The 20,688-nt window shown below is 44.7% G+C and overlaps 1 protein-coding gene across 3 annotated transcripts in view; it reads left to right on the top strand.

Annotated features, from left to right (window-relative positions):
- LOC132406264 (procathepsin L-like) overlaps positions 1–20,688 on the top strand; it is a 58,378-nt gene that overhangs the window by 17,241 nt on the left and 20,449 nt on the right. For all 3 annotated transcript variants that reach the window (XM_059991663.1, XM_059991664.1, XM_059991662.1), the window contains exons 4-6: positions 1,662–1,820; positions 2,727–2,951; positions 5,792–5,957. In XM_059991663.1, the coding sequence (XP_059847646.1) occupies positions 1,662–1,820; positions 2,727–2,951; positions 5,792–5,957 (550 nt within the window). The remainder of the gene's footprint in view (positions 1–1,661; positions 1,821–2,726; positions 2,952–5,791; positions 5,958–20,688) is intronic.

Genomic DNA, 20,688 nt, shown 5'->3' with positions numbered 1-20,688 from the left:
CGATTCCCCTGCATTCTTCTAAATCCCAGTGAGTACAGGTCCAAAGCCGCCAAATACTCCTCATATGTTAACCCCTTCATTCCCAGACTCATCCTCTGGACTGTCTCCAATGACAACGCATCCTTTCTGAGATATGGGGCCCAAAACTGTTGACAATACTCCCAAGTGCGGCCTGACTAGTGTCTTTATAAAGCCTCAGCATTATCTCCTTGCTTTTATATTCTATTCTTGTTGAAATAAATGCCAATCTCCTTATGTTAACCAGAGTCTGATGCCCATATTCCTTATAAACCCAGGAGTCCCAGTTTCCAATGTTCGTATAAATTCACCATTGCTCCTTATAATCCCAGCAGGGCCCCATTTTTCATTCCTTCAAACTCAATAAATTGCTCTTCCATCTACAGCGTTGAGGCAGGTTCACAGGTCTGGTGAGTGAGACAGAAAACACTGACTGCGAATAAGTATATTAATCATTTATTTATAAGCAGTAAAAATTTGACCAGAGATTCATGTGCCCAAGTTACAGAAACTACAAAGTCAAATGTTCAACAAGATATGCAGAGTAGACCTTCCCAATGGGTAGGTGCATTGTGCCTTAGACAAAATGGAGAGAGAGAGATTCTTTGTGCGATTTTATACCCGAATATTTGAAACTGGACACCAGGCAGCTAACCTATGGGAAAAGCAGCTGCAATTTCTAAACTAACCAATGACAAGAGAGGCAGCTTTCGACAAACAGAATAAGCCACGCCCCCCACGGGACACCTTCACTCTGTTTAACCTCGCTAGGGTCACTGAATAACTTAATGCATTCCTGCATATCATCTTTAAAAAAGTGAATGAAATGTGTGTTGGGTACAAGTAGGGATGATGTCGATAGTCCAGTCAAAAGTCCCAGGGCTGCAGCGCTATCAGAGTAAGGTGCAAGGACCAAACCCCAACCTAAACTGGGAAGATCAGCTTGTTAGGGAGGTTATGGCCCTGGTGTAATTGACCTCAGAGTCCTTGGGCTCAGCAAGGTAGAAATCCAACTGATCCACTGGCCAGTCATCTCTCTAAAGAGTGCTCATGTTTGGCACCCACCTGAGTGTTGATCTGCTTGGTGATGATGTTGACTGACCTCGTGGTTTGACTGTACTTAGATATAGCTGGCGTGCTGGTGGATACAGAGTTTGACTGCGGTGGGAGTGAGGTGCTATTCTGTGACAGGACAGGTGGCTGATACAGGAAGGAGTTGGCGAGTGAAGTGGAACAGTCAGTCACTGAAGTGAAACTCAGAGAAGTTTTAAAACGTGCTCAGAAACTCAAGGGAGTAAAGATAAACTTCTGCCCTTCTCTGACTGCAGCTGAGATTTCAGTGTCAGGAATGAACTTCGAAATAGAACAAAAGTAGGAAATCTAGTGCTGGGTGGAATTACAGCTTCCTTCCTCATTTCAACAGCTGAATGTGGATGAAGTGGTTCTAGGTTTTATTTAGCCTGATATTCCTGTTCCAGGTCCTGTTGCTATTTGTGGGCTGACCAATCACAAGCTGAGAAACCATAAGAGATTTTTCTGTTTTTAATTTTCTGATTTGGTTTGTAGGTGTAAGGACTCTTCTGGGAAGGGTGGTGTGGGTGAAGTGGTTGGTCCTAATATTAATTACCTGCCGCTTATTAAAGACAGCCGAGGAGTTCAGTGAACTTTGGAAACAATTCAGCACATTTGAAATGAAGAACTCATCTGGGAAAGAGCCGGCTTCAGGAGCACCCAAACTTTTCAAACTCCCTCAGAGTGTTGACTGGAGGACCAAAGGTTACGTGACAAAAGTAAAAGATCAGGTAAGGTGATAGATTGATACTTTATTGATCCCAAAGGAAATTACAGTGTCACAGTAGCATTACCAGTGCACAGATATACAGATATTAGAAGAGAAGTAGGAAAATACAAAAAATAAGTTACCTCAAGTAGTTAACAGGAGGAGCTATAGGTTGACTCATTACGGAGCCTAATGGCCGAGGGTAAGAATGAGCTCATTTCACGCTCTTTGGAGCAGTGCAGTTGACTTAGTCTGTTACTAAAAATGCTCCTCTTTTCAGTCAAGGTGATGAGAATAGTGGTTAAGGTATCCGAAGAAACCATCAATGGTGTAGTAAACCAGGGATCTGAAACAGCATTTTGTTGATGGTTTGCTTTTCCTTGTGAGGACTGGAACTCAGCTCTGAAGTTACTGATTCCTCCTCTTCAAACTGGGTCTCCCCTGAATATAAACCATCACAACCCCCAAAGCCATAAAGACATAGAATAATATAGCATGGAGACAGGCCATTTGGCCCAACTCACCCATGCTGACCAAATTGCTCATTTAAGCTAGTCCCATTTTCTCACCTTTTGGTGTGCATCACTCTAAACCATTCTGTTTATGTACTTACGCACATCCACACACTCATCCACAGATCAACCCGTCACCAATCCAATGACTCAGCAGCAGCTCTGTAATTACAAACGTTTGTAGTTTTTCTCTGCCCTTCAGCCCCTAACTTTCTCTAGGAGCATCTTTGTCCCAATATGCCTGAGATCCTGGCTAAAACAAACATCAGCTGAACTGCATGTCAGTTCTTGTATCCATTATCTTAGACTCTTTCAATACCTTATCATTTCAAACTATATAATTGCTGTAAATCACCTTCAAGTTGGACGTGTGGTGGAAGTGTTACTCTACTAACACGGGTTGTTATCACTCCTAGGGACATTGTGGCTCTTGCTGGGCTTTCAGTGCTGTTGGTTCCCTTGAAGGACAAACATTCAAGAAGACAGGAAAACTAATCTCGTTGAGTGAGCAGAACTTGGTTGATTGCTCCAACTCAGAAGGGAACCATGGATGCAATGGTGGACTGATGCATTTTGCTTTCAATTATGTACAATCTAACAATGGGATTGACACTGAGGAATGTTATCCATATACTGCTTATGTAAGTTTAATTTCTCACAATACTCTCTTTTATTGAAAATATTTCTTCATGTTAAAGTCCAGTTAGCTGACCGTTAGTGTAGTAATTCCAGATAGCAATAGCATTTGGTTGGCCCTATTAGTTCTTCATCTCTAAGCCCATTCAAACCAAAAGGCAGCAGAGTCAAGATTGTTCCTTGAATTAGAGTCAAGCGAGGATTTATGGCTGCTTTACTTTCAGTAGCCCAGATAAAGTGGGTGGCAGTAGCAGAATCCATCATTTTGCCAGCTTGGCCAAGGAAAAACAATATGAGCAAAGGTCCTAATAGATCAGTATGGGTCTGTGTGAATCAGTAACACATGACATGATTCAATGGTTTACTGACTTTAAAATCCCCAACTCCTCCAAAATAGTAGAGCAAAGAAATCCCACAAAAATCCTCACTCAGAGTTCATATGCTAGGATTTATGGTTTTACAGGAAAAGTTTTAACTGAAGCAGTGTCATTGTCATAGAATTATACAGCACAGAAATGTGCCCTGTGGTTCACAAAGTCCACGCCAACCTCCTTGCCCAAATAGAGAGTCCCATTTGTTGTGTCAGGCTGCATAGTAGATAATGTTGCCCAGAAACTGAGAACATAGGCAAAACCCACAAAATGCTGAAGGAACTCAGCAGGTGAGGCAGCCTTTATGGAGGGGAGTAAACTGTCAATGTTCTGGGCTGAGAGTAGAGCCTTCATCAGGAGTAGAAAGGAAAATGCAGAATCTAGAAAGAGGTGGGTAGAAGGGAAGGTGTACAAGGTGGCAGGTGATAGGTGAGACACGGGTGAGGGAGGAGGTATGATGTAAGAAGCTGAGAGGTAATAGGTGGAAGAGTGAAGGGGCTGAAAAAAGGAATCTAATAGAAGAGAACTGTAGACGATGCAAGAAAAGGAAGGAAAAGGGCACCAGAGGGAGCTAAAGGGCAGATGAGGGGAAGAGAAGAGAACTAGAATGGGGAATGGAAAAAGAGAGGAGAGGGGAGAGAAATTACCGGAAGTTAGAGAAATCGATGTTCATGCCATCAGGTTGGAGGCTGTTCAGAAGGAATATGAGGTGTTGCTCCTTCAAACTGAGTCTGGCCTCGTCATGGGAGTAGAGGAGGTCATGGACAGACAAGTTAGTTTAGGAGGGGGAAGATAATGGGAGATCCTGCCTTTTGCAGTGGATAGATTGCAGGCACTCAATGAAACAATCTACCTCACAACACAGCACTGTAGAGGAGGCTGGACCAGGAGCACTGGATACAACAGATGACCCAACAGTCACTTGGAAGGCCTCTTTCGGGCCCTGAATGATGATGCGGGAGGAGGTGTTGGTGTACCACTTGTCACGCTTGCAGAGATAAGTGGCAGGAGGGAGCTGAGTGGGCAAGGGAGTCACGTAGAGAGCAATCCCTGAGGAAAGTGGAGAGTAGGGGGAAGAGAAGATGTGCTTAGTGATAAGATCCTGCTTTAGAAGGTGGCAGTAACAGAGAATCATGGAGGTTGGCGAGGTGGTGGGTAAGGACAAGGGGAACACTATCCCTGTTATGGTGGCAGGAGGATGGGGCGAGGCAGATATGTGGGAATAGGAAGAGATATGGGTGAGGGCAGCATCAAAGCTGGTAAATTGAGAACACAAGGAGGGAGAGAGTTGCTCTGTGGAGTTGAGTCAAGTAGCCATTCCTCTCAGTTTCATTAGGTACATTTAATGTCAGAGAAATGTACACAATATACATCCTGAAATGCTTTTTCTTCCCAACCTGCATGAAAATAGAGGAGTGCTCCAAAGAATGAGCGACAGTTAAATGTTGGAACCCCAAAGCCCCTCCAGCTCCCCCACCTATGCATAAGCAGCAGCAGCAAAGTAATTACCCCCCTCCCCCAACGGCATAAAAGCAACGGCGCCCCCACCGAGTACTCCAGCATGCAGCAAAACATCAATAATGACACAGACTTGCACCACCCCAAAGTCTACTCGTTCACCCGGTATTCGACATACCACAGGCCCTCTCTCTCTCTCTCTCTAATAAGGTGTCCCCGTTTCACTGCGAGAGGGGAGACATAACAAACAACTCACCAACTTACCATGTTAAAAGTCTGTTGTGCCGCTTTTTCCGAGCTCTGTGCCCAAAGAACTCGGGTCTGTGGGCACACGGCCAGCAGCTGGCTCACTGCTTTCGATCTTCTGTCTCCCACGATACACCGATTTTCTGCGGAGGCACTGATCTCGAGACCGCCAGCCTCCAGAGCCACAAAATCCCAGAACGCCAAAGGCGAGCTAATCTCTAGCCCGCATCCTTGGTATATCGAATAACGGCCACTCCTGAGACTCCAAGAACGGGTCCCATTCCCGCAAAGAACCGAAGTCAGCATGTAACTCCAGGTCAGGGTCCTCAAAAGAACCCTGAAAGGGAAAAACAGAAATATTAAAGATAGAAGTAGAGCTGTATCCGAAGATGCAAGAAAAGGAGACGCCATTAGGCGCCACTGTCTCCTTAGATCCTTAGTTCTCCAGTTCCCTCCCATTTCCCAATGACAGGAGTTTTAGTAACTTAAATGGCCGCTCTGTGCAGTAGAACCTGGGTGGAATTGATGGGGAAAGGAAAAGGAATTGGTGTAGACTAGTGTGTAGCATAATTAGCTGTCATTTTTACTTGTTTTGTTATTTTTAAAATTAATAATGCATTTAAACGTGGCATCAGTCTTCAGTTGACAGCTGTAATCTGCCCTCAGTGATCAGTGGCTTTAACAGTCTTGTTACCATAAGCCAAAGTTCTGTGATTCAAAAATCATGGCTACAGAGTTAAATGTTTTCTTTATAATTTCCTCCCTTATAGGAAAGCACCTGTAAATATGATGCCAAATGTCGTGGGACCACTTGCTCTGGTTATAGATTTGTAAGCCATGGTAACGAGACAGCACTGGCAGAGGCTGTGGCCACAGTCGGACCAATTTCTGTTGCTATTGATGCAAAACATTCATCGTTCCAGTTTTATAGATCAGGTAAAAAACGACGATCAATGATCTGCCATCTTACATCTGTCAATCTCTTACTTCCCGGCTGCATTACCCCTGGCAATATTATCCAAAGACAAGGAGTCTGGTTCACATGTCTGGCAAAGATAGAACTGGAGAATAGAGGTCATCATTTAAAATAAGACTGAGAAGAGGCAAAGTTTATTCCCGCCAAGTGTTCAGTTTTTATATCTCTCTTTAACGACAGCGGAAGTGGAATGACTATGTTTAAGGCAGAGGTAGAGAGATTCATGATGTGTGAAGAGTGAAGGCAGGACTGTGGAGATGAGGTTACAATCTGAGCATGCTTTAAGGGTTGAGGGCCTTACTCTTGCTCTTTATTTGTTTGTGAGGAATGGCTCAGGCTTCCTGCCTCGGGATGGGAATGGACCTTCAACAATTTTGTGAACTGCAGTAGAATCCCATCACTTGTCACTCCTTCCTCTCCTTTCTGCTCTCGGCAGGGGCCGCTCTCTCTGTGACTCACTGAGCTGCTCCCCCCTCTCCACACACCCCTCCCTATCATGACTTGAGGTGCCAGCCCATTAGGCGTCAGTAATCCCTCATGCGTGTGCGAGGCACCCGGTATGGGAGTGTTGTGAGGAGTCTCTGTAGGGCTTGGTGTGCGCGGTGTCTCGTGAGTATATACATCGGTGGGTACGGGGTTCATAGTCACCGTGGAGTGTTCGAGGTCAGATTCTGGTGCTTCTGTGGGTGCCAGGTCACGGACGGAGACCGTGTCCTCCTGCCCATCAGGTAAGACCACGTAGGCATACTGGGGGTTCGCATGTAGTAGGTGAACCCTCTCGACCATCGGGGAGTATTTATTGCTCCTCGCATGTTTCCGGAGCAGCACTGGCCCTGGGGATGTCAGACAAGCCGGTAGGGTGGTCCCAGTGGCAGACTTCCTGGGAAAAGAAAAGAGGCGCTCATGAGGGGTGGCATTTGTGGACGTGCATAACAGGGAGCGGATGGAGTGGAGTGCCTCGGGGAGGATCTCCTGCCAGTGAGAGACCGGCAATCCCTTTGACTTAAGGGCTAAGAGGGTGACCTTCCACACAGTGGCATTCTCCCTCTCCACCTGTCCATTTCCCCAGGGATTATAGCTCGTGGTCCTACTAGTAGCAATGCCCCTAGCCAGCAGGTACTGGTGCAGCTCGTCACTCATAAAGGAGGACCCTCTATCACTGTGGATATAGCAGGGATATCCGAACAGAGTGAAGAGCTGACGCAGGGCTTTTATGACGGACGTGGCAGTGGTGTCGGGGCAGGGGATGGCAAAGGGGAACCGCAAGTACTCGTCGATTATGTTGAGAAAGTAGACATTGCGATCGGTGGAGGGAAGGGGCCCTTAAAGTCAACACTCAGTCGCTCAAAGGGGCGGGTGGCCTTGATGAGTTGTGCTTTTTCAGGACGGTAGAAGTGCGGTTTGCACTCAGCGCAGACTTGGCAGTCCCTTGTCATCGTCCTGATGTCCTCAAGGGAGTAAGGCAGGTTCCGGGCTTTCACAAACTGGTAAAATTGGGTGACCCCCGGGTGGCAAAGATCTGCATGGAGGGTGTATAGCCAGTCGAGCTGTGCGCTGGCACACGCTCCCCGGGATAGGGCATCAGGGGGCTCATTGAGCCTTCCAGGCTGGTACAGGATATCATAGTTGTAGGTGGAGAGTTCCATTCTCCACCGCAAAGTTTTATCATTTTTGATTTTGCCCCACTGTTGGTTGCTAAACATGAACGCAACTGAGCACTGGTCAGTCAGCAAGGTGAACCTTTTGCCGGTGAGATAGTGCCTCCAGTGCCTAATAGCTTCCACTATGGCCTGGGCTTCTTTCTCCACCGCGGAGTGCCAAATTTCAGGGCCTTGAAGGGTACGAGAGAAGAATGCTACTGGCCTGCCTGATTGAGAGTAGAAGCCAGCGCGAAATCGGAGGCGTCACTCTCTACTTGGAAGGGAATGGTCTCGTCCACCGCATGCATCGTTGCTTTGGCAATGTCCCCTTTAATGCGGTTGAAGGCCGCACAGGCCTCGACTGAGAGGGGAAAAGTGGTAGACTTGACCAGGGGGCGGGCCTTGTCTGCGTAGTGAGGGACCCATTGGGCGTAATAGAAAAAAAGCTCAGGCACCGTTTGAGGGCTCTGAGGGTGGTGGGGAGTTCCAGTAGGGGGTGCATACGGTCGGGGTCAGGGCCAATGACCCCGTTCTCCACAACATACCCAAGAATAGCAAGACAGGTGGTTCCGAACACACACTTGTCCCTGTTATAGGTAAGGTTAAGAGCTTTGGCCGCTTGGAAAAATCGTTTAAGGTTGGTGTCGTGATCCTGCCAGTCGTGACCGCAGATGGTGATGTTATCCAGATATGGGAACGTGGCCTTCAGTTGGCACTGGTCCACCATCCGGTCCATTTCCCTCTGGAAGACAGAGACACCATTCGTGACACCAAAGGGGACGCGCAGGAAGTGATAGATCCTGCCGCCCGCCTTGACGGCGGTGTAGGGATGGTCCTTTGGGCGGATGGGGAGCTGATGGTAAGCGGATTTCAGGTCTATGGTCGAGTACACCTTGTACTGAGCTCTCTGATTGACCATATCCGCGATGCGGGGTAGGGGGTACGCGTCAAGCTGCGTGAACCTATTGATGGTCTGGCTATAGTCCATGACCATCCTATTTTTCTGCCTGGTCCGAACAACAACCACCTGGGCCCTCCAAGGACTTGTGCTTGGCTCAATGATCCCCTCCCTGAGCAGCTGCTGCACCTCTGACTGAATGAAGGCCCTGTCCCCCGTGCTGTACCTTCTGCTTTTAGTTGCCACAGGTTTACAGTCGGGGGTCAGGTTGGCGAACAGCGATGGGGGAGGGATCTTGAGGGTGGAGAGGCTGCGAGTGGTGTCAGTAGCGCAGCTGTTGGCATGGTGCTGGGTGGGATGTGCGGGTCGGTGTGTGTGTGTGTGGTCAGTAGCGGGGTATATGACGAAGCCCCACAAAACTGAGGATTTCTTTCTTTTTTTTAATTAGTTTTTTTATACATTTTCTACATCGCTACAGATAAAAAAACCCAGATCGAAATGAAGAACATTGATACAGTGCAAAAATAAACATACAATAATAATATAATACAAAAGAAGATAATTGAAAAAGCACCCAAATTGAAGATATGTAAAATTAGTATCCTCCCCAAGCCCCGCAACAAAAAAGAACTCCAGACCAACCACAACACAATATAGAGAGTATAAATCAGGGCATTCAAACCCCCAAAGCTGTAAATACACTTAGCAACAGAAGATATTGATGCCTACTACCAAAAAAAAGGAGCTGAAAGCAAGGGACCAAAAAAAAAACCTTAGTAAAGAGGAAGGTTATGAAAGTACTCAATAAAAGGTCCCCAGACCTTATGGAACTTTGTATCCGAATTAAGAACTGAATAATGAATTTTTTCAAGTTCTAAGCAGGACATAATATCGTTCAGCTATTGAGCATGCATGGGTGGGGCAACATCTCTCCATCTAAGGAGGATTAAACGTCTAGCCAGGAGAGAGGCAAAAGATAATATTCGACACTTGGTCGAACTCAGACGTAAATCTGTCTCGCCCCAGAAACCGAACAAAGCAATTAAAGGGTTAGGTTCTAGGTGGTGATTCAGAATATAAGATAACGTGAAGACATCTTTCCAAAATTTCTCCAAGCTAGGACAAAACCAGTACATATGAATGAGAGAGGCCTTGCCCCTTTTGCATTTATCACAAAGAGGACTAATATTAGGGTAAAATCGAGATAGTTTAGATTTAGACATATGGGCTCTATGAACAATCTTAAACTGTAAAAGGCAATGGCAAGCACAAAGAGAGGTTGAATTAACCGATTTGAGAATCGAGTCCCAAGTCTCATCAGATAAGGAGATATTTAAATCATGCTCCCAAGCCATTCTAATTTTATCCACAGGGGCACGTCGTAAGGATGCTAATTTATCACGAATAAATGATATTAAACCTTTACCTAGTGGATTAATAGAAAGAAATAAATCCATAACATTTTTCTCAGGCATTTCAGGGAAGTTAGGAATTAAAGGATTAATAAAGTGTCTAATTTGGAGATATCTAAAAAAATGAGCATTGGGCAGATTGAACTTAGCAGAGAGCTGTTGAAAAGACGCGAAGCGATTATCAATAAAAAGATCTTCAAAACGTCTAAAGCCCTTCCTATACCAATCATGGAATGCTGAATCATACGTAGTAGGTAAAAAAAAGGTGATTATGTAAGATAGGGCTAGAAAAGGAAAAACCATGGAAACCATAAAATTTCCTAAACTGAGTCCATTTATGCAAAGTGTGTCTAACAAGAGGATTAACTATTAATCTAGACAAACTACTAGGGAGTACAGAGCCAAGAAGTGCAGAAATAGATAAATCTTTAGTGGAGCTCAACTCCATTGCCACCCAATTAGGGCACTCGGGTTGGCCATGGAAAAAAGACCAAAAGGTAGCACAACGTATATTGGCTGCCCAATAATATAAATGACACTGGATGTATTTAAAGCGGAGGTTGGAGGTTTCTTGATTAGTAAGGACATCAAAGTTTTTGGTGAGGAGGGAGGAGAGTGGATTTGAGAGGGATTACAAATCATGATAGAATGTCAGCGCCAGATGGACAAAATCTGCTCCTACTGTAAAAGGATAGCTGTGAAAGACTTCCACAACTAACTGTTTATTGTTGTTGCCTGGCTCTCAGTGGAGAGGTGTGGGTGGACCCTGAACTGTGGAGCTGGGGAAGTTGCAAGCAGCCCATGTCCCCAAGTATCGTCTTCAGGCAATGCCAGTCACAGTAGTGTAGACTTCTTGAGCAGGAAGAATTGAGCATGGCACAAGTCTCATGCTTATCCACAAACTAAGGGGATGAAACACTCCCTGTTAATGGAAAGATTGATTAGGAGCCATTATGTACATGAGCACAGCCGATGGTTGCCTGTATCTATGGGGACCAGCAATGCACAAGGTGCAGGATGCTCTTTCAATGAAATTGAATGGGATGGAAATCTGTCTGTGAGTGCAGTGCTTAGGGGAGATGCACATTAAGAGAAGTGACAACAATCTGCGTGAGCCACTTAGATGAAGTGTGGAACTGGATTTGGGTTATTACTGTCACATGCATTGAGAATGAGTGAAAAGCAGAGTGTTCATACAGATCAGATCATTACACAATGCATTGAGGTAGAACAAGGTAAAGCAATAACAGAATGCAGAATAAAATGCAATACAGGCAGACAATAAGATGCAAGGAAATAATGAGGTAGATTGTGAGGTCAAGAGATCATATTAATCATTGCAGGGAACCATTCATTAGACTGGATAGAAGCTGGCCTTCATGGTGGTATGTGTTTCAGAGTTTTTGTATCTGCTGCCCAGTGGGAGAGGGGAGGAAAGAGAATGTCCAGGGTGGCTGGAGCTTTTGACGATGTTGACTGTGAGAAGTACAGACAAAGTCCATGAGAGGAGGCTGCTCTCTGGGAGTTGTGTCCACAACTTTCTGCGATTTCTTGCAGTCACTTCCCCATTACACTCTCTAGTGATAGATTATTGTTACCTGTGTTACCACAGAGACACTCACTGAATGAACATATCAGCAGCTCAGTGCTGCAGAAATCACCCTCTGCTAGCTTCATCTCACATTTTGAAAGGTTAAAAGTCAAAGTAAATTTATTACCATTTAAAATGAGATTCATTTTCTTGCAGGTAATTACAGGAAAATAAAGAAATGTCAATAAAATTCTTGAAAAACTATATATAAGCAAAGAGCAGCGCACACAAAAAAGTGGAGAACTTAGCAGTTCATAGAAACATAGAAAACCGACAGCACAATACAGGCCCTTCGACCCACAAAGTTGTGCCGAACACGTCCCTGCCCTAGAAGTTACTAGGCTTACCTATAGCCCTCTAGTTTTTCTAAGCTTTATGTACCTATCCAAAAGTCTCTTAAAAGACCCTATCATATCTGCCTCCACCACTGTTGCCAGCAGCCCATTCCACGTACTCACCATTCTGCATAAAAATCTTACCCTTGACATCTCCTCTGTACTTATTTCCAAGCACCTTAAAACTTTGCCCTCTCATTCTAGCCATTTCAGCTCCGGGATAAAGCCTCTGACTATCCATATGATCGAGTCCCAAGTCTCATCAGATAAGGAGATATTTAAATCATGCTCCCAAGCCATTCTAATTTTATCCACAGGGGCACGTCGTAAGGATGCTAATTTATCACGAATAAATGATATTAAACCTTTACCTAGTGGATTAATAGAAAGAAATAAATCCATAACATTTTTCTCAGGCATTTCAGGGAAGTTAGGAATTAAAGGATTAATAAAGTGTCTAATTTGGAGATATCTAAAAAAATGAGCATTGGGCAGATTGAATTTAGCAGAGAGCTGTTGAAAAGATGCGAAGCGATTATCAATAAAAAGATCTTCAAAATGTCTAATGCCCTTCCTATACCAATCATGGAATGCTGAATCATACGTAGTAGGTAAAAAAGGTGATTATGTAAGATAGGGCTAGAAAAGGAAAAACCATGGAAACCATAAAATTTCCTAAACTGAGCCCATATACGCAAAGTGTGTCTAACAAGAGGATTAACAATTAATCTGGACAAGCTACTAGGGAGTACAGAGCCAAGAAGTGCAGAGATAGATAAATCTTTAGTGGAGCTCAGCTCCATCGCCACCCAATTAGGGCACTCGGGTTGGCCATGGAAAAAAGACCAAAAGGTAGCACAACGTATATTGGCTGCCCAATAATATAAACGAAAGTTAGGTAAAGCCATGCCACCCTCTTTTTTAGATTTTTGGAGATAAACTTTATTAATTCTAGAGCGCTTATTCTTCCACAGATATGATAAAATAATAGAGTCTAAGGAATCAAAAAAAGATTTAGGAATAAAAATTGGGATTGATTGAAATAAATATAAAAGTTTAGGGAGAACATACATTTTAACAACATTAATATGACCTACCAACGACATAGATAGAGGTGACCATTGTACCAGACTCTGTTTTATAGTATATGAAAGACTGGCAAAATTTTCATGAAAGAGATCTTTAATTTTCCTTGTGACTGTAATCCCAAGATAAGTAAATTGATTTTGAACTACTTTAAAAGGGAGATCACGAAATGTTAATTGTCGTGCTTCTTTATTAATTGGGAAAAGTTCGCTCTTATGTAAATTAAGTTTATAGCCAGAGAACTGGCTAAACTGATCAAGAAGTGAAAACATTGGAGCTAAGGATGTAGACGGATTTGAAAGAAAAAGTAATAAGTCATCAGCATAAAGAGAAACTTTGTGCTTAACAGCCCCTCTCCAAATCCCGGTCAATTCAGGACAATTTCAAAATGCTATTGCCAAAGGTTCCATAGCCAAGTCAAAGAGAAAGGGTCTTAAAGGGCATCCCTGATGGGTGCCACGTTTGAGGTTAAATAACTGGGATTTCTGAAAATTAGTCAAAACAGGGGCAGTAGGACACAAATACAGCAATTTGATCCAAGAGATAAAACTTTGACCAAAGTCAAATTTTTCTCAAACTGCAAAAAGGTAGTTCCACTCTATACGATCAAATGCTTTCTCCGCATCGAGGGAAATAACACATTCAGGAATCCCAGTTGGAGGTGAATATAAAATGTTAAATAAACGCCGAATGTTTAAAAAAAGGAAGATGGTTTTTAATAAAACCAGTTTGATCATCAGAAATAATAGAGAGAATAACAGTTTCTAATCTATAGGACAAAGCTTTGGCCAAGATTTTAACATCAACATTAAGCAAAGAAATCGGCCTATATGAGGAACACTCTGTTGGGTCTTTACCCTTTTTTAATAGGAGAATAATAGATGCCTCATTAAAAGAGGGTGGCAATTTACCGTAATTAAATGAGTCAGACAATACTGAGAATAACTGAGGAGAAAGAAGTGAAGAGAATGATTTATAAAATTCTACGGGGAACCCATCAGGTCCAGGAGATTTCCCTGAGGACAATGCAGAAATTACAAAAGATATTTCTTCTGATGATATAGGTGCGTTAAGTTTGGCTTTAAAATCAGATGAAAGCAAAGGAATATTCAGATTATTTAAAAAATGATCAACAGAGATATTGTCATCCAAAGATTCAGAGGAATAAAGTGGAGAATAGAAATTTTTAAATGCGTCATTGATTTCTAAGTGATCCGATGTAAAGTCTCCATTCTCCTTCCGGATCTTTGTAATATGTTGTTTGACTTTGGAACGCCTCAGCTGATTGGCTAGAAATCTACCAGATTTGTCACCATGAATATAGAAGCGACTCTTACTTTCAAGAAGTTGGCGTTTGGCAGGTTGAGTAGACAGAAGATTAAATTTAGTTTGAAGTTCTACACACTTCTTGTATAATTCAGGATTCTTAGTTTGAGCATACAGTTGATCCAATTCTTTAATTTGATTAATGAGGTCTAATCGATCTGCACAGGACTTTCTATTAAGATTTGCTGTATAGGAGATTATTTGACCCCTCAAATATGCTTTCATAGCATCCGAGACAATCTGGGATGACATTTCAGATGATGTATTGGTGTTAAAATAAAAGTTTATCTGATCTTTAATAAATTTTAGAAAATCATCATCCGATAGCAAAGTCGAGTCAAAACGCCATTGGGGCATGGTCAGAAATCAGTATACTCTGATAGTCACAAGAATAGACAAATGGAATAAGTTGATTATTGAGTAAAAAGTAGTCAATTCTAGTAAAGGTATGGTGAACATGTGAAAAAAAAGAATAGTCTCTCTCAGTAGGATGAAGGAAACGCCATATATCAGAGATACCATAATTAGAGAGAAAAGAGTGAATAGCTAAGGCAGATTTAGTAGGTAGTCTAGTAACAGAGGACGATTGATCCAAATTAGGATCCAACCAACAATTGAAATCGCCACCCAGTATAAGAGAGTAGGAGTTTAAATCTGGTAGTGAGGAGAAACAAACGTTCAAAAAATTAACATCATCAAAATTGGGAGCATACAGGTTTGCTAGTACAACTTTAGTATTATATAATTTACCAGAAACAATAATAAAACAGCCATTTGTATCAGATATCTTATTATGGAGTTCAAAAGGAATATTTGAATTAATAAGGATGGAGACCCCCCCCTAGCTTTGGCAGCAAAGGATGAATGAAAATGCTGACCCGCCCACTTTGACAGAAGCCGGGAGTTATCAAAACTACGAATATGAGTTTCTTGAAGGAAAGCAATGTCAGCTTTGAGTTGTTTAATAAGTGAGAAGACCTTCCTTCTTTTAACAGGATGATTCAATCCCTTTACATTCCAGCTCACAAATTTAAGTGAATTAACCATTATCAATTGTTAGTGCATATAAGGTAGCAGGCATATAAAAAATTAAGCAGTACAATAGCAGTCTGGGAGCAAAAATGTAAACATAGATCCGTAGAATCAAAACAGAGACATGCCCTGAATAATAAAGGAAAACAAAAGAAACAGTGAGTAGTGTTGGAACTGGAGAACCCAAACCCCCCTCGCAACCCAAAATTAGACGGCTACCTAGAAAAGCAGCTAGCTCTACCAAAAAAGTTAACTCAAGTATGACTTCCAGTTCTGTGTCGTTAACAAAAGTTCAGTATAAATAATATAGCAAATAATAACTAATTTATGTACTAGAAAACAGAATTACAAATAGGAACAACTTCAACAGAAGTATAAAACTTAATACAAAGAAAATCAGAAGGAAACTAAAACTAACCTACCCGCAAAAAATTATAAAAGATTAAAAGAGAAAAAAAAAGAGGGAGAAAAGGGGGAAATTATAAAATTCAAAGAGAGTCCTTATCAACCATTTACAGGAAAAAAAAGCAAAACTTAAACTATGAATCAACCAACAGGGAGGCCTTCAATAAAAACTCCAAACCTCCAAAACAAGTTAGAGTCAATTGTAGTTCTCTATAGATAAAGTTATACAAGAATAAAATAGATTACACAAGTAAAATCTAAAAGATTGCAGGGAAACATTAAACTTAAATTATCTATTTAGAAAAAATGCACCAAGTCCAGGGAGAGATTGACTACAGCCCTTAGAGTTTCAATAGATAATGACTGAATTATTCAGGTAAAGTCTGAGTTTGGAAAAAATAGTTTTACTCTGGGAAGTACTTATCAACCATTTTAGAAGGTCAGGCCGGTTCCGAAGAAGATGAGGTGGCTGGAAGACTTCCAACAAACGCCTCAACCTCCTTCACTGATTTAAACCACTTATAATCTCCAGTAGTAAGTGTAATTCGAAGATCGGCTGGATTTCGGAGGGAGGGTCTGAATCCGTGATCAAAAAGCACTTTCATTACACCTTTAAAGTCAGCACGCATCTTCAGAAACTGGGGGGCAAAATCCTCCACAAAACGAATGACCGTATTTTGAAAAGCAAAAGTACCTCTGCGGCGTGCCTCCATCATCAAATAGATTGATGAAAGCATAAAATAATCGGCCGTGGGCGGGAACCCAGAGTTGCTCGAGGAACATAGATCCTGTGTGCCCTTTCAAGCTCAGGTGGAGTCGGAAGGAATTCTTCCCCGAAGGTCTCACAGAGAAACTTGGGAAAAATTCAACAGGAGAGCCCTTTTTGGTGGCCTCTGGCAAACCAAGAATTCGTGGATTGCAACGTCTGCTCTGATTTTCAAGATCCACCATTTTGGAAAAAAGTTTACTATTCTTCTCCGCGAGGCTGGAGCAGAGAGTTTCAAGATATTGAACACGGCGTTCTAAATCTTCAGAAGTTACGTCAATGCGAGATAAATGTTCAGCATGTTCGTCCACCCTAGCATTAATCTGATCCAATTTGACATTCAGCTGGTTGAAAGAAGTTCTAAATTCAGTTCTAAAATCCATTAAAGTATCTTGTTGATGTTGTTCCAGAACAGCGAGAATGTCAGCCAACAAAGCTGTAGAAGTTTCCTTTTTCCCGGTTTTAGTACTTTTGGTAGCCATTATAGGATAGATGTGTTCGCAGGCATGTTCGTAGGCAGATAACAGAGAACTAATAAAATACCTAACTAAGGTTTAAGAAGGAAGACATATAGTGCAAAGGTAAGAAGAATAACGGAACAAAAGTTCAGTGCAACTAAACAATCGCCATCTTACCGGAAGTCCCAAAACTGAGGATTTCTGACAGTGATTGGTGGGAGGGGCCCGTCATACTCCATTGTCACTTTTCAGGTGGCTCTGGAAGTCGAGCCCCAATAGCAAAGGGGCACACAGTTGAGGCATGACCAGTAACGCAAAGTTCCGATATTCTGTACCCTGCACCACCAATGTCGCTACACAACCCCCCCCCACCCGGATGACTGTGGAATGCAACCCAGAAGCCATGGTGACCCTCTGGCTTACCGGCTGTGTCACGAGTCCGCAGCGTTGCACCATGTCGGGTGAATAAAACTCTCAGTGCTGCCCTTGTCAAATAGGCAGCTAGTCCTGTGCCCCTCCACCAGGATGTCCGTCATTGACCTTGCAAGCTGGTGTGGGGTGCTTTTGTCGAGGGTTACGGAGGCCAGAGTTGAATCGCTGTCTTGGTGCCCAGTAAGCACCCATGGGTCAGAGGCGGGGGGCGAGGTGGTGCCGACAAAGATGGCTGCCCCCATGCCTTGCACGAGGCGGGCAGGCAAGCTGGCGACCCCCATACCTCGCATGCGGCGCTGTTCGACCCCGCTCATGGTTTAGACTTACAGGCCTTGGTGAAGTGGCCCTACTTTCCGCAGCTGGAGTAGGTAGCTTCTCGGGCCGGGCATCGTTTTCTGGGGTGCTTTTCGAGTCTGCAGAAGTAACACTGTGCAGACTTGCAACTGGCAGCAGCCATGGTCGATTTGCCGGAGGGTTACGGGGAGTTCACGGACTCGCGAGTGGCAGCAGCTGTGGTCGATTCGCTGGTGGGTGGCGGGGTCTGCAGCGTCCATGGGACCGGTGGGAGATCGCGCGGCTGGACAGCGTCAGCGTTGTGCAGAGCAGCCTCCAACGTGTTGGCCAGCTCGATCGCTGACTGTAAGGTAAGATCGGCGTTTTCCAGCAGCCGCTGGCGCACGTACACTGACCTGATCCCCGTAACGAAGGCGTCTCATACCAGGAGCTCCGCATGCTGTTCCGCCGTCAGTCCCTTGCAGTCGCAGGCCCGCACGAGTGTCTGTAGGGCCTGGACAAACTCAGCGCTCGACTCTCCGGCCTGCTGCCGCCATGTCGCTAAGCAATATCTTGCATAGACGGTGTTCACTGGCCGCAGGTACTGTCTTTTGAGGGCGTCCAGTGCCCTTTGGTAGGTTGGCAGTTCCCTGATTAGGGAGTAGACCCGCAGACTGACTCTGGAGAGGAGAACTCTGTGCATGATAGCAGGCTCAGTCACGGGAATCTCTTCCAGGTACGATTGGAAGCATGCGAGCCAGAGTTCAAAGGCAATGGCTGCTTCGGGAGTTTGAGGATCAATGTCCAATTTGTCTGGTCGTGAAATGCTCTCCATGTTTTAAAATTGCAGCTAATAAAATTGATGCACCATCAATAACTCTCGGAGACGGGAGGTGAACGATAGGCTTTTATTAGATGCAAGAGACCACGATTAGCAGCAAGAGACCACCACACAACATCCTGCAGACTGAGGGGGGAGCAGTGCCTCCAATCGCCTTTATACAGGGGTCTGTGGGAGGAGCCACAGAAGCAGTCAGCGGGGGTGGGGTGTGTCCAGACAGGTATATGTAGTTCACCACAGGCTGACTAGTTCGATGGGTGAACAAGGACTGTGAATGAGAGCTGGGTTTAGATGGGCTGCCGATGAGCAGCGGGTGATTCCTGTTAAGTGGATGGAGACTGGAATGTGCCTCCCTGTGCAGGCCTGACAGGACCCTTAATGTCTGGCACCTGATGGCCCATCACAATCTGGATTGGTCCAATGGAACTCTTCGATGAAGAATAGATCCAAGATGAAAATGGATGGCACCCAAGGCCTCTCCTTTGGGCCTTCCCCCCCCACTTGAAGAGGTACTGCACACCCCATCCATGACATTGTGAATCCACCAACTGGTGAACTGTATACACTGGACCACCTTCCACCATCGTGGTTCCAGAGGTGCAGGTTCAGGTGGGTTGAATGGCCCATGGACAATGAGCTTAAGGCAGGGCACCTGGAAGGTAGGTGAGATCCTGAGGGATGGTGGCATCTGGAAAGTGACTGGGTTGATGTGATGGGTAATCTTACATGGACTAATGAACAGGGGTGAGAGCTTGCGAAAGTTGGTGCTCAGGGTCAGATCTTGGGTGGATAGCCAGACATGGACCCCAGGCCAGAATAGTCTGGCTGGACACCAGTGGTGGTAAGACCGGTGACAGTAGGTGTAGTTGGTTGCGAGGGATGGTCCTCCATGCCCTCTTCCAAACATTCTGGCATTGGTGAACCAGGACCCTGGTGGATGGCACTTCCATTGTTGGCTCCTCCGTGGGGAACAATGGGAGTAGTTTAGCCATGAAGCACTTTGAAGGGTGACGTACCTGTAGCAGAGGACAGGTGTAGATTGTGGGACAGTTTGGCCCAGAACAGATACTTCTTCTGTGTGGAAGGGTCAGAGATGGCAAAGCATGACAGGAACGTCCCTGCTTGCTGAATGGCTCTTTCTGATTGACCATTTCTCTCTGGACAGTAGCTAGAGGACAAACTCACTGCAGAGGAGAGAGGCAGAAGTGGGAGATGAATTGTGGACCCGGGTCCAACAATGTCCTGAGCGAAGTCATGGAGGTCAAGTATATGTTGGAGAACCAGGCCTGCCGTCTCAGCAGCTGCTGGAAGTTTGGGGAGGGCAGTCAAGTGGGCATCCTTGGAGAACTGGTCCTGCACTGTCATGATCACTGTAGCCCAAGCTGAAGGTGGGAAGCCTGTGATGAAATCCATGGCGATGTGGGACCATCGGTGTCAAGAAACTGGTAGCAGCCTCAGGAGCCTAGATGGCTGCTGGTTTGAGGAATTGGACTGGGCACATTGAGGGTAGGCAGTAATGAACTGATGTACACCTGCGATCATTGTGGACTGCCAGAACTGGCATCACAGAGAATCCGGAGCCTGTCATGCATCTGGATTGCCAGACAAGGGTGAGGAGTGGGCCCACTGGAGTGCCTCAGAGTGCATGGTCGCTGGCACGGACTTGCGGTTTTTAGGTTTGTTGACCGATGCAGGCTTGTGTTGTAGTGCCTGGCAGATCTGGTTCTCAAGATCCCAGGAGATTCGGACGGGGATCTGGGAGGATGGAATGATGGGCTGAGGTTCGATCTCCGTTTCATCTGGGTCAAACTGTTGTGGCAGGGCATCCTCCTTAAAGTTCTTGAGCCAGGTCGATAGGAGATGATGAAGTTGAATTGCTCGAAGACGATGGCCCAGCGAGCCTGAAGTGGGTTGAGTTGTGGGTCTGTTGTATGGATATGAAGTTCTGGTGGTCAGTCTAGATTAGGAGGGCCTCAGTGCTCTTCATCAGCCAATGTCACCATTCCTCCAAGGCCCATTAATGGTGTGTGGCTCTCAGTCTCTTCTCCAGAATGGCCCTGTATACAGTTGAACTTGCATGAGAAAAAGACACAAGGGTGTGTCTCTTCATCTGGTCCTCGCTGGATGGTGCCCACTTCTGATGCATCAACCACTGGAGGACTTTAGATGGCAGAGCACGGGAGTGGTGGTGAAGCA

The sequence above is a fragment of the Hypanus sabinus genome, chromosome 16 (assembly GCF_030144855.1).
Source record: "Hypanus sabinus isolate sHypSab1 chromosome 16, sHypSab1.hap1, whole genome shotgun sequence".
Lineage (NCBI taxonomy): Eukaryota > Metazoa > Chordata > Chondrichthyes > Myliobatiformes > Dasyatidae > Hypanus > Hypanus sabinus.
This window is presented reverse-complemented; position numbering and strand designations above follow the sequence as displayed.